At 38.0% G+C, this 25471-nt stretch overlaps 1 protein-coding gene across 3 annotated transcripts in view; it reads left to right on the plus strand.

The window, feature by feature from the left end:
- ncoa1 (nuclear receptor coactivator 1) overlaps positions 1 to 25471 on the plus strand; it is a 69700-nt gene that overhangs the window by 16944 nt on the left and 27285 nt on the right. For 2 of the 3 annotated variants that reach the window (XM_048207312.1, XM_048207314.1), the window contains exons 4-5: positions 17890 to 17995; positions 23696 to 23862. In XM_048207312.1, coding sequence (XP_048063269.1) covers positions 17898 to 17995; positions 23696 to 23862 — 265 coding nt within the window. In that variant the 5' untranslated portion in view covers positions 17890 to 17897. Of the gene's footprint in view, positions 1 to 5170; positions 6364 to 17889; positions 17996 to 23695; positions 23863 to 25471 lie in introns of those variants that run through there. The other variant, XM_048207313.1, reaches the window with a different exon arrangement.

Raw genomic sequence — 25471 nt, forward strand, 5'->3', positions numbered from 1 at the left:
TTTTTTTTGACGGTTAAATGCTGCTCATATTTCAGTAAATTATATAATTTAATTGCCGTATAATTACATATATTCCACCCTAAATTTTATTTGTAACTTGTGTAACTTTTTAAAGCAATCAGTAGCTTGTATCTTGGCAAGACAATAGTTTCGCTACTGCTTATTTTATTCTCATTTGGATAAAGGCTAAAATGAATAAATGTAAAGGTGGAACAGCTTCTAAAACAGTAGATAACATAGTCCTTTTAATGTTGAAGGCACAGTTGTCAACTAATGTCATCTGCAAAGGTAATCAATGATCTGAGTCAGTTGTTTCTGTTCAAACATGTACAGTATTCAGTACGGCACACTGCTTTGAGGCATTTCAAATATGAATGAGGGACATTTGGTGCAGGTGAAACACTTTTCCTGGCTGCACTGTCCATTTTTTTTTTTTTTTTTTTTTTTTTTGCATTTGCTCATACTAGATGTGTTGTGGTAGTTCAACGGACCTTACAGTTGTCATGGTAATGTGAAACCTGATTGTTCCTCCACTGCATCTGTCTGTGCTTCTTTTTAATTTGCAGTTTAATTTTCACACTCAAACCTGGGTGATTTAATTAACAGCATGGTTTTTATGTATGTTTGTTAAATAACCCACTTTTGCTGTATTATTGTCTTCGGTACTTTAGAAGGAATTTCCACCCCTTCTTCTTGGATTGCTTGGTTTCTTATTCTAGTTCTGCCCACACTGAAATCTAATTGGTCATAGGTACTTCATGCATATTAATCATCAAATATGGAAGAGGAGAGAGAGAGTGATTAAGAAAGTTATGGAAACATTAAACTATTATTGTAAAGAAGAGAAAGTCATGGTGTCTGGTAGAAATTAGCTCCCTGTATTGCATTATAGTGTTTGAACTTTTCTTTGAAACTTCACCTATTAGCATTTAATGTATTAATTATGAGTGCAGATCTTCTTTAATTTTGTAATGTATATTTTGGTCTACAATAGCTGGGAGAGCTTGGTGATTGCTTTAATTTTTAATGTATTAATTATGAAAAAATGTAATTAATTCTGTTCACAAACAGGCTTATATTCTTAGTTCGTAGTAGTCCCGGTTAATAAGATTATTGCAAGTAAATCCAACCAGCTACATTAAACAAAAGATTTACCATACTACAGAGGAGAGAGACAGAAATGGCTGCTTTTTATTCCTCCACACTTTCACTTCTGTGAATTAAAGCTAAAAATGTAATAAATTAGTAAAGTACAAAATTGCAGCAGTATTTACCTGGTTCTCTGTGTGCATTTTAAGATTTAGAGCGTACAACATACACACACAGATGTAGGTAAAATCTGTCAGATGATACGTACACACTACACTCAAAAAATGAATTGTTGGAAAAAAGTAGTGTCAAGTGGTTCCACACAACTATATTATGTAATTTGTACAAAAACAGTTTAGTTGTATGAACAAAAGAAATTCATGTAAAGCTGACAAAATTTCTTTGAGTAAAAATTTTTAATTTGTCACTGTTACATAATATTTATATGTGCAGTTACTTAATAATGTTATGTTTATTATGTAAGGTGACCACATTTATAGACTTAATTTACCTTATTAAATTAACTATTTGCTCTACACAATGCACTCACATGACTCATTGAACAAACTCAATTGAATTGAGAGCAGGAATTTCATCTTATACATGCATATATGAGTGCTCACAGCCTAAACAGAGGTGACGCTCTTCTGCATAATGGTAACCGCAAAGTTAAAAAAATTTTTTTTTACAGAAACTCCTTTAAATGTCCAACATAACTGAACATTAAACACGAACATAAACTAACAACATACATCCTGTTATAATGAAAAACACATCAAATAACACTTTAATCCCTAAATTTACTCTCCTAATGCAGTCCTTTGCAAAGCATGCTGGGAACTACGGATCCACTGCCTCAGTTAGTTATGTCAACATTAATTTGTGCATTTCACTCAGCAATGTTAAGTTGACTGGACAAACACTTAGAAACAACTCAGTTAAATTAAGTTCATGTAGATACATGAGTTTTTAAGTAATGTGAACAAGGATGGTTTGAGTAAAACTAACAACAGTGAAAGTTCATTTTTTTGAGTGAATATTACACAAGCTGTAATCAAATGCAAAAACCCATGAATAAATGTAATTTGCTCCATTTAATGTATGGAAAAATGCTCATGCTAATCACTGAGTTGCTTGGAAACCAGCTGAATTGATGGACCTCCCTCTTAATATGAGGGTAATCACTGACTTGCATGAATTAGTCAAAGACACTAATGGCTTCTCAGTTCAGTTTGGAAAAAAAAGGCAGTTTGTTTAGCTTGTTTGATGGTTTATTTGTGCTGGATGTATGGTGCTCTGACACCTGCTTTCTAAGCTGTAGTCGTCAGACTTCTTTTAACTGCTTCCGCATACTTAAGTTGTACTCTCCCAACAATTTTCCCCATAATTATCGGGTTTTGTTTGACATGTGTTTTGTGTTATGGAACCTGTGATCTTTTTCTGATGTCAACACACAGTACAGTGTTATGCAGTAAGGTTTGTGTATTTTAATGCTGATGAGGCTCAGAACAAAAAAAAAAAAAAAAAACATTATGTTCTATTTTCATGATTAATATTCAGTATTTCATTTGTATTCAATTAAATGGTGGTTCTTTGGCTAGACTGCAGCACAGGGTCATAGGAGGTGAAAAAGTACTATGGAGGCTACAGGAAGAAAAAGGGCATGCTCAAGAGTGAAATTACACTGAATAGAAAAGAGAAGCTATGGAGACTGTGGAGTGATGTAGCGCAGTGGTTTTCCATATTCTGATAAAACAGAAGCATGCAACTTTGTATTTAAATAGTGGTGTTTATTTGTGTGCATGACCTTTGTAGCAGAATATGTTCACAGAGGTAGATTTCCATAGTAGTGTTATTATCTTTATCAAAGTATATTCAGTTATAAAATGATAAACATTGATTCTTTATTTCTCAAACTGCATAAGAATGGACTGACCTCATTTGAAGCCAGATATGTTTTCAATGCTACTGAAGCTAATACTGTAATTTAGAGCTGTCCAGATTCTCTCTCTTTATAGTTATGTCATTTAGGCTTACTGTCGCTAGATACTGTAGCTTTCTTTAAATCAGTAAAGATTTCACAGCGGGTCCTTATGGTAATTACAATATGTTGGGCAGGAAATCGAAACGTTCGCCTATCATCCATCGACTTCGAATATGGCTTATCATTTGAAGCATGTAAGTAGTAGCATGTTCTAACGTTAACCTAGATAAATTTGCGCTTTTATTAGGCGCACATCTAACACTGTCACAAAAAAAGGTACGGTGCCGGGGCAGTACCCTGAGGTACAAAGGTAAAAAGGCACTAATATATGTATGTTTAAGGTACAGATATGCACTTTTAAAATACTAATATGCACCATTTAGGGGTAAGTAAGGAACAAAGATGTAACTTTTCACTTTTGTATCTTAGGATACTGCCCCAGTGACAAGCAACGTACCTTTATTGCTGACAGTGAAGTGTTCGTGCGGAGTGTGGAAGCTGAAGTATTAGAGCGTTTACTGCAAGACATGGAGGCAACCGCATGATCACTTGCATTTTTTCCTGATAACAGCAGAAACAACTTAAAATTCTCTGTCATTGTTGGTCATACAGATAAGACATCATTTGAACCTGCTTTTATTTGTGGAAACTCACAGTAACAAGAAAACGTTGAGCCTTTGTAAAATAAAGAAAACAATCTGGATGTGCTTTCTACCATCTTGGTCTCTGCGAACTAGAGTGCGTCACAAAAATGAACCGAATCTCATCGTATAATGAGAAATATATCTATAGAAAGCGTATGAAAGGTGCATTTCTCTCTACTGGCATGCTCACTATACTGCGGTGAGGTCGAGGCAGCATCACCAGCTTCATCTTTGCAGCCGACACTGACTCAGAAAACACTCGTTTTTTAATAAATAATTAAAATGTCGATTTTTTTTCCCCCAACACTTTCATAATCATTACATTAGCCGGTGCTTTGCGTGTGCTCGGAATAGGCTATATTTCGCCTATATATATATATATATTAAACGTTCATTATGGTTTAGTATTCTCCTCAGTATATATTTAAGTAATTAAATTAATATAAATGTGCAAAATATCGAATAATGGTTTAAAATAACGACTAATAGTCGACGGGGCAGCTCTACATTTTTGATGCCTTAGAATAATATATATAGGCTATATTTTGCCAATATGTTAAATGCTCTTTAGCACCGATGGTGTGAGGACCCTATTGGAATTGTTCGGTCAATTGTTCTTCTCCCAAATGAATCGCATTTTTGAAGGCCTAAACGTGCTCAAAAACTCATGAAACTTTGCACATGCGTCAGAAGTGGTAAAAAATTTACATCTGATATGGGTTTCAGAATTAGATATGGCAAAATGGCTGGATATCGTCACCTACAAAATTTCAATTAAGTGCCATTCGCGCTACGTTTCACGTACAAGTATGAAATTCGGTAGACACATCTAACAGCCCAACACCTACAAAACACTACATTGTGGCTGCACAATCTGAAAATCCAACAGGAAGTGAGATATTTAGCATTTTCTCTGCAAAATTTCTTTGCCATTTCCAGACGTTGTACTTTAACGAAATCCTCTTAGAGCTTTAATCAGATCAACATTATATTTGGTCAGTCTAATCTTAAGGCCTAAGCGATGCTAAATTGCAAAGATCTTGAGTTTTCGCTGAAGGGCGTGTCCGTGGCGGCCTGACAAAGTTTGATGTTTTGCCATGAAAGAGGAAGTTGTTGTAACTCAGGCATACAATGTTCGATCTGCCCTTGTGTGAAAAGAGTCCTGGCCTGAAGACATCTACATGCCAATATTCAGTTAGTCATAGCGCCACCTGCTGGGAACAGGAAATGGCATTCTTTACACTGTAATTCACTCCCAGAAACACATTTAAATATGCCAGGAAGTATTAAACATGCTAGAAACACGTTAAATCATGCAACACTTGGCTAAGCGCTAATGTATGCGATTAACACCGCAAAACAGGAAGTTGTTGTAACTCTGGCATAAAATGTCCGATCTGCTCCAAACTTTACATGTTTGATAATAGTCCTGGCCTGACGACATCTACATGGTAATATTCAGTTATAGTCAAAGCGCCACCTGTTGGCAGCAGGAAGTGTGGCACATCCAAATGACTGGGATATCTCTCCTGTTTGTACTTGCTTACATGCATGTCGCCCACTATTCACTGTTTTCCCTAAGGCCACCGGATGGCGGTGGCCCCGGTGCGAGGGCCCTTTTATCGCTGCTTGCAGCTTTAATGGTTTAGTATTCTCCTCAGTGTATATTTATGTATTTTAGTATATATTTTTGCAATATGTCGACTAATTTAAAAGAACGACTAATAGTTGACTAGAAAAATCTTTAGTTGGGGGCAGCCTTAAATTTTAGATGCCTTAGAAATGTGTGTATCAAATATGATAGAGTAGGCTTTATAGGGTTAAAGTAAACATCCTGAATCAAGGCATAAACAATGAATGTGTCAAACAATATGCTCCCACCCCATAGGTCCTATATATTCACTGTTTTCAGACAACGTCTTGACTAATAGATTTTAAAAATGTAGTTTTTCACAATTTGCGTATGCCTTGAATCGTGTCCGATTTTTACAAATAACTTTGATTATATTTCTTCTGTTGGAAGCTCACGAATCTTTAAAAAATACTGGCACATCTTCAAAGAATGAGTCACGACTGTTGCTTCAGCCTCACACTGCGTTCAGATTTTCAGGCAGAGCTGTATACATTTTCTCTCTCCTGTATTGCTATGGGGAGGTAGACAGCAACAGTGACTCCACGGCTTCTCATGGAGCAAACCATTGACAGGCGGAGGGGGACGGGTGTGTGCAGTCAGGCATGGGATTTGTCCGTTTTGAAACTTCCTCACTCTGCTGCTGGCCTCCTCTATGAGGGCCTCTCCCCTCTCCTGTTGAACTGTGCCTCATTAGCTCACTTTTATGAGAGACTTTTTCTCTTTTCGCCTGGCGTGAGTGCTGATAAGAGTGTGTAAATAGTACTTTTCATCCCCTCTACTTCAGTGCATGGTGGTCTGTCCCTCTCCCTCAGTGACATACGTTGCTGTTCTGTCTGCGCGCGAGGTGATTAGTGTAGCTCTCGACGAGAAGGAGCCCTGTATCCTGGGAAATGGCGAGACACGCGGCCATAGTTCATGCTGACAGAGGGGTTAGCGCAACTTTCGTGGACCGTTCTCTGACCGGACAGGATGAGTTGGCCAACTTCATAGGTGACAGCTGAGCCCTGCCTCAGGTGCGTGAGTGAGTGAGAAAAAGAGAGAGCAAAAGGAAAATCCCTCCCACTGTTTTTTCTCCCATAAGCAGGTTGTTTACCTTTTAAGCATACTGTGTGTGCGTGCGTGCACATACGCGTGGGAGAGTGTGTGTGTGCCGAGCATGTGAGGGGACTGCAGGCCTCCCAGGGCTTTCATAGTTTGTTTGTCTGCTCAAGGAAGTGTGAGGAGAATTTACACATTTTAATATGGAGTGTGAGTGACCAAAGTGAGCACGGATGAAAATGTTTACATTTTAATATGTTGCTGTGGATGTAGTGAGGATGATTGTGAGGATTGTTGTTTTTGTACTAGTAGAAAGGGTGACATCCTACAGTTATTTCTCTTTACTTTGAAGTGTTCTTCACATTGTGTTCTTTAGGATATTTCATCAGTGTTAAATAGGATAAGATTTATGTCAAATTAGGGTTAAATAGTTCGCTTTTCAGGGTTTATCCTCAGTCAAAAATGGTCTTCGGTGGTGGCGGATGAATATGGTCATCCACCCACAAAATACTATACCCATGTGAACTGCGAGCCCAGTACTGACAATAAATCCATAAGAAATGAAAAGAAATGGTTTGTAATATTAACTTATCCTATTCATTCATGAAATAAAAAATAATCACTGTCAGGACAGATCATATAACAAAGTGCTTAGAAATATTTTATAAATGTATATATAAAAAGCCATGTTATATTTAATTTTTGGTAACACTTTACAATAAGGTTTCATTTGTTAACATCAGTTAACGTTATAAAACGGTTAGTTCCTGTCCTTGATTTTGATTGGTCAATAGCTGTGTTTTATTCACGATAAAGCACGGCTATGACCGCTTCACCCAACGGTTCTGTGTATCACTACACAACACCCATAGCAACCACTCTTAGCAACGTAAACTGTATGTTCTCAATAGGTTGTTTGCAATCACGTGGTTCTGGTGACGCACGAAATACCGGTGGAGGGCAAGCAGTGAAAATTAGAATGGAAGAGATGGAGAAAAGTCCTTTCTGTGTTGGTTTAGAAAGGTATAAACAGAAAATCACAACATATGTTGGACATGATATTTATGTTATGAAGATGAGTGACTTTCCCAATGAATTTAAAGACCTTCCTGCCGTCGAGGAGGTAGATTTAGAGAATGTAAAGCTGCCGTCACGCCGCGTTCAGTTCCAGTCCGGGTTTGTTTATCGCGCTGCCTTTCTACTAGTGAAGTTAGGGCAGTATTTTTGATTTTCTGTCGCGATTGTGAAAAATGTCGCCATTGTAGGTCATTTATGCTGAATCGAGAATTGCAACGAGCTCACATCATCGTTCAAAGAAAAAAACTGGAAAGTGAAATACAATTTTTACACTGCCTTTTATACGTGTAAAAACACACTGGGAAGCAGGTTGAGGAGGTGACGGAAAGACGCCGTATATCAAATCTAATAATGTCACTGATTTAACCCACTCCCTCTCACTCAATAAAATAATTACATAGATGAAGCAGCAGCACGTAACACTGTTCTCATGGTAACCAGATCACCGTTGTGAACGGAATACTACAAAACTGAAGTGAAAACACCAAATTACCATTCAGTGGGATAAAATAGCTTCTCTTCCCTGCAAACAATACCATGAAGAATGTGGATATTTAACCAAGTCAAAAACAATTAAGGTAAGCAGGTAACGTTATCCATATTCATTTCAGTATCAGCAGACGCAAAACGCTATTAAAGGCAACAACTTTTAAAGTTAAAAAACGATATAAGTTATAAAAAACAGTATAAGTTATGTAAATGATATAAACACCTTCTGGGTTCTCGATTTTATCGATTTGAGCAACTATAAACGACGCAAAACATACGAATTTTGAGTTTTTGATAGGATTCCTATATAGAAAATACACTCCTTGCCCTCCAAACTCATTCGCGCTGCTGCTGTGACGTCATGTGCAAACAACCTATTGATATTGTTCATTGAAGCTTACTGTATTATGTAGAAGAGTATTGTGAGAAAGAGATTGATTGAGTGAGTGTATTACCTGCATTCAGATTTAGCATTTTCCTTCAGGTCAGTCCTATGTTCATAATAAAAAAATCTGTTTAAATGTCCATGTATTATCTTGTCCTTTTAACATTTAATGTGTTTTCCCGTGACTGACAGCTCTGGTCAAAGCATTTGTCAGTTAGGTCTTGTTCAGTGTTCACAACAATTCAGTCTTTTCAATATAAAAGTCTTCGCTAATGATTTTTTTTTTGTTGTTGTTGTAAAACATCCTACTTCGCTACTCTGCTTCGTCGTGCTTAACAACGTCCTTCAGCCGTGACTTATTCATGATACAGCACAGCCTCTCGTACCTTATTGCTTACTTAACAAATAGTGAACACTAATTCTAAAGCATTTATTAATCTTAGTAAATGTTAACTTACCAACCTTTACTAATGCTTTATTAAGATCAAAAGTTGTATTTGTTAATATTAATTAATGCACTGTGAACCAACATGAACATTTTTATTAACTTACATTAACAAAGGGTTAGAAATGCTGTAAATTCATGTTATTGCGTTAACTAATGTTAACAAATGAAACCTTATTGTAAAGTGTTACATATTTTTTTAACACTTCTAATTGCTGTAAATAAAAGAGGGAAGGGACCTCTGAATATTGTTTTGATCAGTGGAGGGCCTTGGAGTCAAAGAGGTTGAGAACCATTGCATTGGAGTAAACTGAAGACTAAGAGCTTTGCAGCATACCTAGACACTTGGGGTCTGTTTTCTGATGTTGTAAAACATCTGCAGGACTAGTCATGAAGTTTAACTGGTCATCATCAAACACTAACCCCAGATTTATTGCTTATTTTAGTGTTGTTGATTCTTCATCAAGGCTGAGATGTCTGAAATTCACTCATAAATACAAGATGTGATAATGGTGTTGTCAGGCTGGAACTGGGTAATTTTGCATAGCATCTGCAGTGACAAGCTGTATGCCTTTATGATTGAGTCTGATGATTGCTCAAGAAGGGGCCCTGAAGCACCTCATGCATATTTACCTTACGCATTCATGTATGCTTACAAAAAGTATAAGCAGTGAGACATCAAAACTCAGACTTCTGATGACTGGGCGCCAGGCGGTGGGTTTCCCCCAAGGACAGCATCCTAAGTTTTCATACTCACAGAGGACCTCCACAACCAGGTCAGCAGCCAGCCAGCACAGATAGCCAATTGGTGCCAGGGAAAGTCACATCCTTGATGTAAAGAGAGAGAGAGAGAGAGAGAGAGAGACACACACAAGGGTGTGTGTGTATGTGTGTTTGGGTTTTGTACATATATGCTTGTATTGAATCAATAGACCTTCAAGTTTATCAATTTATCTGGGTAAAGTCTTGTGATAATGGGTCTCATCATACTCATTAGATTCTACTAACAGGAAATGCAAAGATGTTGGATGTGTATGAATGAAAAGAAAGTTTATTTAGACATTAGAGTCACATGATGGCAGTGCTTGAAAATTTTTTTTTTTTTTTTTGCCTCCTGGCAGAAAAAGATACAGTGTGCCCTTTCTTATCCATTGCTTTCACAGAGATGTAATTATAGCTCCATTAAATAGCCCCACAACTTATTAGCAGATATAAGATAGAAGCATCAGCTTACATGCAAACTTTCTCAACCAAAGACTGATGACTCAGAGTTTATAAACAGGATCAAGCTGACCTATAGACAAGATTTATGACTGTTTCATCAAGTTCTTTCATACAGCTTTGCAGTTAAAGCATTATAACCACTGCGTTTGGTGGGGGAATTTAAAATCTAATTGCACGTTGCCAGATATTTCTTATCTAGTTTCAGCAAGCAGCAGATGGTAAGAGAAAGACTAACTTCTTAGTTGAAAGACAAACGTGCCTTATGCAAAATATTTTTGTTGTAAAACATGTAAAACTACAGTGCAGAGCTGTAAAATTATGTTAATGTGAACAGACATGCATTGATTATAATGTGCTGTAAACCATCCAAAACAGGTAGTTGAAGGTAAATATCTGTGTCCCGTGTTCAAGGGCTAAGACTAAGGTTCTGCAAATATTTTTGTACAAGTCACACATGCATTTCTTTTGAGGTTAGCTTCAGCTGATGTGGATAACTTGTGCAACATGAGTAGTGCGCCTGGTTATTCTCAAGTCTAAACACGGGTATCTTCATTACCAGTGGGTTGGTTTTACCCAGCACTTAGGCTGAACACTGAGCACATTGGGGCAAGCTGTTGATAATTACAGTAAGGGCCGCACATGCACGGGAGTCATTATGTCCTGGTGGATTTTCTTTAGGATCTAGCCTAATTTCTGAACAATTTTGCACGTTCACATGCATGGTCATGTTTCACATTCTCCAGAGCAATGAAGTGAAATCTCAGGGGCCTCAAAATATGGGGTAGTAAACTCGAAGCTGGCCTTACTTCCTTTCAACCTTCTTAAAGAATTCTCAAATGTGTGAATTAGGGATTTATAATGTTATAGATTGTCAATCTTTTAAGTATAGGTGTTATTTTCAGTGGATCCTTCAGCAGTGATTGACATTTTGAAATGTGTCATTGCTAAAGCTTGTGATACAAGAAAATTGCTGGCTCTTTTTCTTAAAAAGGCTGTTCAGGTGTTTATATTTTAAAACCAGGCTATTTTTTATTTATTTATTTTTTTATTTTTTTTTTATTATTTATTTTTTTATTTTTAAATGGGCCTGTTTAAGGTGAATTTTCTGGAAATGGAGCTGCCAGGGATTAGGGGCCGCTGGAGGTTTTCAACAGACCCACAATAGCAGCCTGTTCAGGCCTTGCAGATCAAAGCGAACTATGCCTGAGGAGCCAGGCTCTGGTCTTGGTGGCGGCCTCCCCGAGTGGAGAAAAAGAACATAAGATATGGCGAATGATCCTCTTCAAACTGAAGTGATTGAAAAAGCTTCAGATTACTGATAGAGCAGGAATTACTTTGGAGTTCAGTCTCAGTTGGCTGTTTGAGGTGAGCAATTTAAATCATACTGTTGAGGCACCAAATTATGGGGTGGTGTTACATCTGAGCTGATAACCAAAAGGGTTGTAGGTTCATTGAGGTATCGAGAGACTTGAGCTAAGCCATCTATCTATCTATCTATCTATCTATCTATCTATCTATCTATCTATCTATCTATCTATCTATCTATCTATCTATCTATCTATCTATCTATCTATCTATCTAATGCTTATTTAGCTTGCATTTCTTTTAACTTGGGGCATTTATTTGATTGAACATCACAAGTTGACATTGTTTATCTGGTGGGATCTGTGCTGTCACAATTGTGGTCTTGCCATTTAAGTGCTTCTGTTCACCTGGGTTCAGCCAAAGCCAGGCCTTTTCATCTTGTGTATTGCAGTTGTGCGTTGTGAGCAGGAATGACAAGCTTTCTATCCTAACATTGTTGTATATCCGATATTAGTAGCTACAGGAACTGTCGTCATTTGTTATTAAGGTTTGTAGAGAAGTAAACAATGTGTTGGTTCTGAATACCCTTAGTGGTATGTAGTGCAATGTTATGTATGCTTGTATGTGTCACTATCACAAAATGCTGCATATGCTTCAGGATTCCTTTATTTGAAGCTTGAATGTGTCCTGTTTCTATGGTTACGTTCTGCAGCTGAGGACACCTGATTCTTTTAGGGAGCTTTTGCCAGTGGTGGATGAAGTACCTAAAAGCCAAACTTGAGTAAAAGTACAGATGTCTTACCAGAAAATTACTTTAAAACACAATCAGCAACCGGTTTTTAGTTTTATTTTGGCTGATCTTTATCTCGGACTTGCACACAAACTGCAATGCAATAATTTCCCTAAATGACATTTGTGTGGAAATATTATGAAGTCTGTAAACAGGACGTTAACACAGGCCAGAAATGGGACACGCTGGCGACAGACAGTACCATGCATAACAAGCTCACTAGAAGAAAAAAAAAAATTTAATTGGGGGTGGGGGGTTATATCTCTGAAGGGAACTGACAGTCTTCAGAAAAGTTTCGATGCCATTTTCGTTTCCTCTTACCTCTGTATAAAGTATTGTTTATAAGTGCAGCGCTGCTTTGTGCACAGCGGTACCCAAAGAAACTGCTGCTGTTCCATAAGCGCCACCTACTGTAGAGAGTGATTTTTAATTCAGCCCGTCTGCTGTTTTTGTTTTGTGCAGGTGTCTTATGTGGCATAATTTCACAAATCATTCTGTTTAGAGGTCGACCGATATGGGTTTTTCTCTGGCCGATGCCGATATTTAGAAATCAGGGCAGCCGATTGCCAATATATAATGCCGATTGTTTTTGGTCGATATGTTTTGCCAATTTTATTTTTTTCCCCCTTCATCTCATAAAATCTAACAGTTAAGTAATAAGAAGTTATACAGAAAATTGCTTAAATTAAACATTTATTAAACAACACAAGCCTCTCCAATCAGTGCACTAAAAATAATTTATACGTTAAATATTAAATACACAAAATAGGTAATCAAAAATCTAGACTGTCAAATTTAGTAGTAGCCTAATTCATAGTAATAATAATACATGGCTCAACTTTTTAAGCACCTTCTCAAAACTATTCTGAAGCATGCTTCTATACTGTAAGACAAATAGCCATAATCTAAGTGATAACAAAAATTAAGAGTTCACCCATTTTACACAGCCTGCTGCTCATAACTGCATAGAGTGCACTGGCCACAAGCAATGACGTCGTGGAGGCTATGTATCGGAACCTTAGACACATTTAATCAGGAAAGTTAATATGCACGTTTTTGTCAACAAGGCATGGCTGCAGAGTGTGAGTTGCTCCATCTCACACGCAGCCTTAGAGGGAGAGAAATTCTCCAGTAATGCACAGAAAAAGAATTGATAACGTCACAGTTTATTTATACAACGCAGGCTTGTATAATAATTTAGCCGCTGGGCTCGTTGCCAGGTTTTGGTACCCGCGCCTACCTGTAGCCTAAACTACAGCTGGTTAAAGGCTTGCGCACCCCGTCCGTGTGCAGGACGATCCGCTTGTACAACAGGGGATGTGTGAGTGACTTGAGAGCTTCAAAATGGAATGACAATCGCGCCTGCCTATTAATCGGCCTAATTTGCAGCACAATTGGCCGATGCCGATTAATTAAAAAATGCCAAAAATCGGCCCGATATATCGGCCGGCCGATCAATTGGTCAAGCTCTAATTCTGTTATTTGCTTTAAATCTTGAAATTGTATAATCTAATTTAAAGGTGCCCTAGAATTAAAAATTGAATTTATCTTGGCATAGTCAAATAACAAGAGTTCAGTACATGGAAATGACATACAGTGAGTCTCAAACTCCATTGTTTCCTCCTTCTTATATAAATCTCATTTGTTTAAAAGATCTCAGAAGAACAGGCGAATCTTAACATAACACCGACTGTTACGTAACAGTCGGGGTGTACGCCCCCAATATTTGCACATGCCAGCCCATGATCGAGGCATTACACAAGGGCAGAACGTCTGGATGTGCACAGCTGAATCATCAGACTAGGTAAGCAAGCAAGGAAAACAGCGAAAAATGGCGGATGGAGCAATAATAACTGACATGATCCATGATAACATGATATTTTTAGTGATATTTGGAAATTGTCTTTCTAAATGTTTCGTTAGCATGTTGCTAATGTACTGTTAAATGTGGTTAAAGTTACCATCGTTTCTTACTGTATTCACGGAGACAAGAGCCGTCGCTATTTTCATTTTTAAACACTTGCAGTCTGTATAATGCATAAACAACTTCATTCTTTATAAATCTCTCCAACAGTGTAGCATTAGCCGTTAGCCACGGATCACAGCCTCAAATTCATTCAGAATCAAATGTAAACAATATAACAGTATACAATACTCACATAATCCGACGCATGCATGCAGTATGCATGACGAACACTTTGTAAAGATCCATTTTGAGGGTTATATTAGTTGTAAACTTTGTTTATGCACTGTTTAAGGCAAGCACGAGCTCCGTGGGCAGAGAGCGTGAGATTTAAAGGGTCCGCAACCTGAATCAGCGCATTTCTAATTATGCCCCAAATAAAAATGTATTAAAAAAAATCTAGGGGGTATTTTGAGCTGAAACTTCAGACACATTCAGGGGACACCTTAGACTTATATTACATCTTGTAAAAAAAACATTCGATGGCACCTTTAAATCAAAAACAACTGCTCATGCTACATATGTGTAGCATCTTTGTTTGTGATCATTATTAAATTCAGTGATTGCCTCTAATTTCAAATGGCTTCAGATATTTTTCTTTGTTTAAGGACAGTTTGGCCTGTTATAGAGCAAATAAACAAAACATAAATAAGCTTGAATAAAAAAAAGTGGCAATCGGTACTTGGATTAGCCATGAGAAACAATGATCAGTGCATCACTATTAAAGGCGCTCTAAGCGATTCTGAGCGGAGTAACTTCCTGTTGACGTTCGAAGTGTTGTCAAACAAAACAGAGGCTCCCTCCTACTCCTCCTGGCCCTCCCCTCCGTGCTTCCTGAAACAGTCATGAACGTGCATTTAAAATGTAAGTAGCTTGCGTATTGACGCTGCTTGTCGGTTATTGGCTGGAGCATGTTTATTATGCTAAGTGGTCCAGGCTGCACCAGTTTGTTTTTATTGCAGTTTTCGGAGCTTGTGGCGACTACAGAGGCCGCGTTTTTTTTACAGTGTGTTCAGGGGACAGGCAGCTAGCGCATAGTGAGGAGATGTTTGCGGTATGTGACAAAAAAAAATTTGGGCCTAAAAACACGTCAAATCCCTTAGAGCGCCTTTAATAAGTAGAACCTAATAGCATAACTAATATTGTACTATACAGTTTGAGCAAAAAGAACAGCATCAACTTTGTGTTCAGTTTTATGGCAAAATGTTAATGGTACACTTTTAAAGAGTAAAAGTAAAAAATAATAATCATAATAATCAAGTTTCAAATGCTAAAACAGACATTTTGAGTGCATTTGAGTGCATTTGGACTGAAGACAAGTCCTACAATGCTGAATAGCCTTTCACAGACCGCTGAGGCAGGTAGAGGTGTCCTCTGCTTCACAGACAGCTTGCACACAGCAGGGAAGGATTTCAACAAGTCCATGTGATCCTTCCCAGGTAAGATTAATACAACTGTCATGTCATGACCCATAACCTAAGGTTTTTTTACTAGTTTGTTTGTTTGTTTACTAATTTGAGGTTTCATGTACTATCAATGCATCAATATTATTTTGTGAATTTGCCAACATTACAAAGTCAAAATGTTAACTTAATTTTCACTGTCCTCATGTTGTCTCATACATGTTTTGATTGTGGCATCATCCTTTGTCCAAGTTGTTTTAAATTTTGGAAGAAGAATCGCAGCTGCGACTAACTCAAGGTTAACAAAAAGATTCTTTATTCCCACCTGTAAAGCATCCACCAGAGGCTTGCAGTAATTCAATGGCAACTTGACCTGGTCACGTTTGATAGTCAACAGGTTGATTGGAAGTATCCACCCCATCTGGGCTTCTGCTTTCTGCTTTGTTGCCTGGGCGACTGGGCTCATGGTAGCAGCATACTCTGTGAGGAATGCAAGTTCATCTGGATTAAACATGTAAAACAACAATACTAAATTGGTAACTAAAATGGACCAATGATAAGTGGAAGTTGGGATACAGTTAGTGCCCAAAAAAGAGTTGGAAAACACATGGACGGTCCATTATTCAATTATGATAACATAATTCTAACACTGGAACCTTTAAGTCGGTACAGAGAACTCTGATGGCCACCTCAACCTTGTCTTTCCACTGCCTTGAACATGGAGTTCCACCTAGTAACATTCAGCGCAGCAGCTGGAGGAAGCAAGCATTTTCAGTTTCAGTGATTAATCTTAATAATAATAATTTGTTACATTTATATACAGTAGCACTTTTCTCTGTACTCAAAGCGCTTGGACTTCATATGGAAGTGGAAAATCTCCTCAAAAACCACCAATGTGCAGCATCCACCTGGATGATGCGACAGCAGCCATATTGCGCCAGAACTCCCACCACACACCAGCTTATTGGAGGAGAGGAGACGGTGTGACGAAGGCAATCAGTATATATATGGAGATGATTAGGATGGACAGTGGCCAATGGGGAAATTTGGCCAGGATGCCGGGGTTACACCCCTACACTTTTTCTAAGGACATCCTGAGATTTTTTTATGACCACAGAGAGTCAGGACCTTGGTTTAACATCTCATCTGAAGGATGGTGCTTTTTGACAGTATAGTGTCCCCATCACTGTACTGGGGCATTAGGACCCACACAGATCACAGGGTGAGCCCCCCCCGCTGGCCTCACTAACACCTCTTCCAGCGGCAACCTAGGTTTTACTGACCAGGCTCAACCCTGCTTAGCTCTTGGCTACAGGGTGATAGCTGTCAATGATTGGCCCAATGCAGTCAGCCCGTCCTGCCCTCGTACATGTTCACATTGGTAATCTTATGCTTTGTTCACACATAGCATCATAATGGTAATTTACTGGTAATGTTCAGTATATAATTTCCTATACCAGAAAATTGCCATGTGGTTTTTTAAAAATGTCCTGTTCACGCAACGGTAATTTACTAGTAATTTACCAGTAAAGAATGTATGTGTGAAAAGGTCTTTTGTCTTTAGAAGGCTTGATTTTCATTATAGTAATGAGAAGTCTTTTTTTTATGAAAGTAGTGGTCAAATTGCAATGGTTCTAAAAGGGCTATTTCTTTGTTGTATTTATTTTTATCCAAAGCGACATTGAAAAATTAGGGAAAACACAAGCCAACAATATTAGCAGTACTGCTATGCTGAACAATAGAGTAACCATAGTACAGACGTTAGAGCAGAAATGTAACAGCAGATAAGAGTCCTAAGGTCTTCATTTTCAGAATTGCCGCCTTTGGCTGTGATTTCTTCCCATTTTCACATAATAGTGGTTATATGCGTGCAGCATTCTCGTGAATGGGAATTTCAGCTGTTCCTTCTAACAGTTCACACAGCAAGAGTTAGAACGTTGCGCTGGGTGGACAGCACCACAGATCAAAGAAGGCTTTCAATTAGCAAGCCCTTTCACAGCAGATTTACGATTCCCCTGCAAGGAGCCATTGATTATGTGTATTGCTAGCAGGAATGAGCTGTCACTTCAGACTGTGCCTGATATGGAGTCATCTGACTGTTACGCTCAATCCAGTTGAGATATGTTGCCCGTCATAGTCTGGTCTGACTTGAATTTTTGCTGTTTTTCCAGAACCTGTTGGTCCGAAGTGGCACTTGGCGTTCTTGTGCCATTATTATTTTGTAGTTCTAGGTGATATTATCAAATCAGATAAATACAACGACATATGGGTATCAGATAAAGACAACTACCATTACTAACTTTTTCTCTTGTTTACTCCACTGGATGATTTAACGTTATTGCCTTGCTTTGTGTTATTTGGTAGATTGGTTCCTTCAGGCTTGACTCTGTCGGCTGACATGTTACTACCCTGTTTTCCAGGTGTGCATATGCTCAAAATGAGTGCTGCAGGGGAAAATGCCCTTGACCCCAACACCCCAGAGTCACGGAAGAGGAAGGGCTCTCCATGTGATACCTCTGGTCCCAGGTGAAGTATGAGATCATCTTTCAGTCTTTCTTTAGTTCACATTACCAGTATTTTATAAGATCATAGCAATTATGGCATTTATGTCATACAATGACATACAAGTAGGCTGCTGACAATGCCGTCAAGGTGTGTCAGAGGAAGTGCAGCAAATGTTGAATAGGAGAAAAGATTTTAACAATTGTGCTTGTTTAAAGTGTAAAAAAAAAAAAAAAAAAATAGTTTTTTTGGTGTTTGTTAACAACCTAAAAACCTTAAATACAATATTTAAAAAATAAATAAATTAATAATAATATGAAAAAAATAATAATTTAAGTTATTTTGAATATATTTTTATGTCAAACTTTTTTTGGCTTTTGCCAATGTCATAAAGGACATGCAAGGATGGTGAATGTGATCAGGACATTGCCCAGACCGGATTCAAACCCCAGTCCCTTCGCACACAACATCTTCTTATCTGTCATGAGCGATGCATGATATAGGTCCAACAGTGGGTTGTTTTTAGGTGTAACATAGCTGGCCAGCATATTTTTTTTGAAGGTTTCCTTGTCTCAGGGTTGGTTGGAGGAGAACTGGTCTTTCTGGCTAAGTGATACTCTTCCATAGGGCCTTGGTGGGGCTGATGTAACTGCCTGTTTCTACAGCAACCCCACACAGCGCCCTGACCTGTGTATGTGGCGCGCCTGCGCACAGCCTTGGCAAGCCTCTGACCTACTTTCTCTGCTGTCTTCTCCCACACACACACACATGGTAACATGCGCTCACACTTGCAAGTCATTCGTATGTACATGCACTCACTCACCCAGAAGCAGCACAACCTCAAACAGATAAGCACTTTCCTCCATCCTAGCACACGTACGGCAGCCATTGGTCACGCTGGAGAGCTGATTGTTAGTCCCTTTAAGATTTGTCTATTGAAATGAGCATTCATTTTCTACTAAGCAGATGATTCATGTTATTTTGATTTGTTATGAACCAGGCATGTTTGTTTGTTTGTTTGTTTATTTATTCTTATTTATTCATTCCCCATATGACTAAGCACTCAATAAATAAATGTATGAATTATATAAATATATAATAAAGTACAAGTTATTTTAATATAATTAAAATTTGATAGAAAATATGATATATATTAAACGGGAGCAATTATGTCCCTTTTTACAAGATGTAAAATAGGGCTGGGCAATGTATCGAATGCTTTTGTCACGTGCATTTCTTCAGTAAAGCCGGTTCCCTGATTACCGCTAAATCGCCATCACCTGCTTTCAAATGGAGGGGCATTTAATAGACAGAACCGTAGATCACTGATAAGCCACGCAATATCGCGTTCAATATCGATATGTATCGCCGTCGATATTGAACGCGATATTGCGTGGCTTATCAGTGATCTACGGTTCTGTCTATTAAATGCCCCTCCATTTGAAAGCAGGTGATGGCGATTTAGCGGTAATCAGGGAACCGGCTTTACTGAAGTAATGCGCGTGACAAAAGCATTCGATACATCGCCCAGCCCTAATGTAAAATATGTGAAGTGTATATGTGAAGTATTAGCTCAAAATACCCCACAGATCATTTTTATAGCATGTTAAAATTGCCACTTTTGGGGGGTGAGCAATAACGCACACTTTTGTTTTGATTTAAATGAAAATGAGCTGGTGCTCCCGGCCCCCTTTCAAGAAGAGGGCGGAGCTTCAAGAGCTCATGCTCTGCCATACCGGCAAAAACAATACAGGACAATCTCACGAACTGAAAATGATAATTCTGATAGGCAAGACAAGGCAATTTTATTTGTATAGCACATGTCATACACAATGGTAATTCAAAGTGCTTTACATAAAGAGGAATAATAAAAATAGAACATAAGGAATAGAAATAACAGTAAAAACAGAATTTTGCTATCTGGATGGATGAGCTAGGAAGTCTTAGGGAGTTTTTTTGTTGTTGTTGTCCATCAGAGTGGATCTAAACGGATCTATTCATCAGAGCAGATCTAAATGGATCTTCCTCACATGACAGGACTGCTACCTGTTAAGGCACTTCAAACTGATAAACAAAGTTTCAATCTCCCCTTTTGCCAAGACACTTCAAACTGCGCCACACAGCCCTCACGTGATAGCACGTGAGGGCAGCATCAGTGAAAACATGCAGAGACAATGGTAGATTTAACAACATTAGCCATACAGAGTGCCAACAAGCTCTTTCAGAAAGGCAGTTTGGAAGGACTCACAACATATGACGTGTGATACTTACTTTGTCTGGATCTGAAGCATTGACCCATCTTTCAGAATCAACCATTTTGAAAATCCAGCATTGTAAAGACCCTAGTTTGTGAAGCAGTTTGGCGGAAAAAGATTAGCGCAAACTTATAAGACTTTAGCAATTTTCTTTGGGGCATTTCCTTCGAAAATGAAATTTAACCACAATGTCCTCAGTGACTCGGATGGCGGGAGTCTATGGACTATGGAGACTCCACTTAATACAAGAACACTTTAATACAAGAACATTTGTAAAGCCTCTTTGGCACAGACATTGTACAACTCTAGCTGCTACAGTGAGGATACAGAAATGGTGAACCGGCTGTGGGTGGGGCTTCGCCTTACGATGATGTCATTGTAGGGGGGGAATCTGAATCAGCTCATTTGAAAAGACTCCTTTTAATTTATGGGAATTATGGGAAAATTAACTTTTTTGTTCTTCACTTAGGGATAAAAAAGTATACATGAGCAGCGGTAAACTATTAGCGAACATCCTGACGCCGCCCACACTGCTTTCCTCTTAATAACAAAATAAATACACAAGTAAAATGACAGCGGTGACAAAACAGTAGTTAATAAAGCATCTAAACATAGTGACGTGGATATGTTTGCACAAGCTCTGCAATTTGGCACTCCAGTAAAGTCACATAACGTTTATTTATATAAGACTTTATATAGATTGTTTAAAAGCAAGCAGCTTTACAGTATTAAACATCTCTTTCTCAGAAATCTCGTGGATTTCGGTCCTCTTTACTGAACAGAAGAAATTAACCAGAGATTTCCACATCCAATAAGTTATGTATTCAAAGTTTTGTGTTCGTTTCGAACTGCCGAAACTAACACAAAACAAACTTTTGGCCTGATTTTTTTTTTTTTCTCAAAATTGTTACACCAGTTCGTTCTTCAATTCTGCTTGAAGTATATTGGGGTCTTAAAGGTGCCCAAGAATGCTTTTTCACAAGATGTAATATAAGTCTAGGGTGTCCCCTGAATGTGTCTGTGAAGTTTCAGCTCAAAATACCCCATAGATTCTTTTTAAATAAATTTTTTTAACTGCCTATTTTGGGGCATCATTAACAATGCACTGATTTACACTCTGCGCCGCCCCCTTAAATCGCGTGCTCCCTGCCACCCCAGCTGTCGACTATATTACAGCACATTTACAAAGTTCACACAGCTAATATAACCCTCAAATGGATCTTTACAAGATGTTCGTCATGCATACTGTATGCATGCTTCGAATTATGTGAGTAAAGTATTTATTTGGATGTTAATGTTTTATTCTGAGTGAATTTGAGGCTGTCCTCCGTGGCTAACGGCTAATGCTACACTGTTGGAGAGATTTATAAAGAATGAAGTAGTGTTTATGCATTATACAGACTGCAAGTGTTTAAAAAATGAAAATAGCGACGGCTCTTGTCTCCGTGAATACAGTAAGAAACGATGGTAACTTTAACTTCATTTAACAGTACATTAGCAACATGCTAACGAAACATTTAGAAAGACAATTTACAAATATCAGTAAAAATATCATGCTATCATGAATTATGTCAGTTATTATTGCTCCATCTGCCATTTTTCGCTGTTGTTCTTGCTTACCTAGTCTGATGATTCGGCTGTGTGCAGCTCCAGACATTAATACTGGCTTGTGTAATCCCTTGAACATGGGCTGGCATTATGCAAATATCGGGGGCGTACATATTAATGACCCCGACTGTTACGTAACAGTCGGTGTTATGTTGAGATTCGCCTGTTCTTCGGAGGTCGTTTAAACAAATTAGATTTATATAAGGAGGAGGAAACAATGGGGTTTGAGACTCACTGTATGTCATTTCCATGTACTGAACTCTTGTTATTTAACTATGCCGAGGTAAATTAAATTTTTGAATCTAGGGCACCTTTAATGTATTTAAAATTTACATATACACTACCGCTCAATTTTGGGGTCGGCAAGATTTTTTTAAATATCGTTAGCCTCATAGCATAATTGCCCAGATCATATTTCAAAAAATGACTTAGGCAATTATGCTATGAGGCTAACAATATTTTTGAAAAAAAGTCTTGTATGCTCACCAAGGCTGCATTTATTTATTCAAAAAAAAATTTATTCAACAGTAATATTGTGAAATATTATAATTTAAAACAACTGTTTTAATATATTTTAAAATGTAACTTATTCCTGTGTTGGCAAAGCTGAATTTTCAGCATCATTACTCCAGTCATCAGTGTCACATGATCCTACAGACATCCTTCCAATATGCTAATTTAGTGCTTGAGAAACGTTTCTTATTATTATCAATGTTGAAAGCAGTTGTGCTGTCCTATACGTCCTATACTCTGTATGCATTAGCCAGTTGAGAATAAACACTGGTGGCCACTGAAACTCCCTTATTCGGCATCTTTAGAATCTGTGCATTTTTGTGAAATCTTTTCAGTTGCTTTTAACACAGTGCACGCAATTATAGCACTCTTGTTTTTGACTGGGTGACAAATGGGCTCAGATCTGAAGCCCTTGCATTCCATTGATATCTAACATTACTTCACCATAGCCCCTGACCATCTGTCTTTCACTCTCCTATTCAGCCTCTCTCTCTTTCTGTGTCTCTTCTCAGCTTGATAACCCATGTGCAGCATAAGCCTTTAAGGAATGCCTTCTAGTGCAAGGACTGTATGTGGCCCGACCCTTATTAGCTCTACAATGATACGTCTGTGTAAAAGTGTGTGTTTTAGCCTCGCTCTGGTTCCAGGCCACCCACAGTTTGTCCTTGAGTGCACCTATAGTCTCCTCTCGCCCAGCATTCTTCCTTTTAACTGCAGAATCCTCTGCCTCTATCAGGTGGCAGAAGGCTGAGCCCGCTAAAGATGGGGTTCAGGGGCTGTTTGTGATCATAGTGCTCTCTGAGCATCATGAATTATTCAGACCCCAAGTCCTTGCAGAATGCCCACTCAGTCTCTGTGCCAAACTTTACCACTTCAAGGCTTTGTCTTAAAAACATCATAAAATAGACCAGCAGCAGGCTGGCTTTTTCTTTTGTTTATTTTTATTTATTTTTTCCTTCAAGTGCAATTGATTGGTCATGTGCCAGCAAAGGAAGGGAGAGCTGATTGTTAGACTCTCTCTAAGTTTTGTGTTTTGAATAAAAATAAATTATTATAATAGTCATTTTAATTGTATAGAAAATATTCTATATTAAAATATGGTATATTTACATATATTTTGAAATATATCCTATATTTTTTGTAACTTTTGATCAATTTAACACATCCTTGCTGAAAAAAAGTGTTAATTTATTTAAAAATCCTACTGTCCCCAAATAGAATAATAAATAATATTTTATTGTTTTCATTTACACTGTAAAGTACAGTGCTTTAGACTTTGTTCTTTCAAGTGAGTGCTAAAATTGTACAATTCTCTTTTTTTGTTCATGTTTGTGTGCATATATGGTAGTGTGGAGAAGCGACGGCGCGAGCTGGAATGCCGCTACATTGACGAACTGGCTGAGTTACTATCGGCCAACATGAGCGACATTGCCAGCTTGAATGTGAAGCCGGACAAATGCCACATCTTAAAGAGCACCGTGGACCAGATCCAGCAGATCAAACGGCGCGAGCAGGGTGAGTAGCCCGTGTCTGTGCTTTTCCTTTGGGGCTGTGCGTAGGCTACGTACAAGTATTTCCATTCACTTCACAGTACAGACAGGAAATTAACACTGGAGATGATTTGACAGTTCAGTTGGCTGCATCAATTTTAGTCAAGGTTTTTTCCTGCATAAAAATATTTTGGAGGCCGCCAAAATTAATCTTTGTCCCGCCAAAGATTTATTTTATCATTTGATGTGCCGTTCTGCAGTACTGGTACACACTGATATCCGTCTGCTTTAAAACGCTCCTATAAGTTTTTGTGTTTGCGCTCTGTGAAGAGCGTCAAAGGTGTCTATTTACAATGTGTTTTTGCAGCGGTGAGCTTTGTAGCCAATCACAGACATATCTGTTGCGAGCATGAACACAATTATTGGCAATCAGATGTGTTTAAGTTAGTCAGAATCCGCTCAACACTGCCCAGAATTGCAGAGTTTTTGTTCAGCGTGAGTTCTCAAATCCTTTCATTATAACCAACAAAGCATGAACACAACGGCAGTAAGAGATTCATTGCACAGCGTAGACAGCTTCATTGATTATAATGGGAGTTTTTGCAAGAGTGCAGCTTTGTGCACCTCGCGTTGTAATTGATAGCTTCAGTGATTATAATGGCAGCATTTTTGCTCGCTTTCTGTATGTAGAATAAATTTTTCATGCTGCTAACCACACATTGCAAAGTTTCCGGATTGACAACCGGATTTAAATAAATGCGCAGTTTAAGCAATGGACAGAACAAAACAAACATACTGTATGTCAAATGGTCTGTCATACAGTCTTGGAGTTGATAGACCTGCCGCTTTTCTATGTAATGTGTTACTTTGTTCATTTTATACTAACTTTTCAAATCAATCACCTAGTGACTTTTTACATAAAAATTTACAGTTTTTTAAATATAAAATAGTTTTAAGCACTTTTTTATGATCTGTCCTGACAGTGATTTTTTTATTTATTTCATGAATAAATAGGATAAGCTAATATTACACACTGTTTCTGCATTTATTTGGATTTATTGTCAGTACTGGGCTCGCAGTTCACATGGCTAGGGTACTTTGTACTGTGTTTGTGGATGACTGTGTTTGTCCGCCACCACAGAAGACCATTTTTGACCCAGGAAAAAAAAGATAAAATGATGGAAATAAACTGTAATGTGAAACACACAACAAAGAGTTTTAATCTGGCAGTTGGACTGGCTGTAAATCACAGTGGTGAGAACGACATAATTCCCTCATCACTCCTTTTTTAGGAGCTTCTAAATTGGTTGCGCAGGGCTTTTAGTGAGATATTTTTGGGGGGCCCAGAAGATGTGATTATGTGCTTTCCTTTTTTTATCAGTAACTGGACACTCAGTAAAATATTTTTTTTTCTGGGATATTGACTTCCTGTATACCGATCAAAAATTTAAGGCCAGTAATGTTTTTTTTAAAGAAATTATTACTTTTATTATATAAAGATGCAGTAAATTGCATCCATTTTTGTTACAAAATATTTAAATTTTAAATAAATGCTGTTCTTTTGAACAGCTGTTTTCAACATGGATAATAAGAAATGTTTCTTGAGCATTTATGAAGGATCATGTGACACTGAA

The sequence above is a fragment of the Megalobrama amblycephala genome, linkage group LG11, assembly GCF_018812025.1.
Source record: "Megalobrama amblycephala isolate DHTTF-2021 linkage group LG11, ASM1881202v1, whole genome shotgun sequence".
In the NCBI taxonomy this organism is placed as follows: domain Eukaryota; kingdom Metazoa; phylum Chordata; class Actinopteri; order Cypriniformes; family Xenocyprididae; genus Megalobrama; species Megalobrama amblycephala.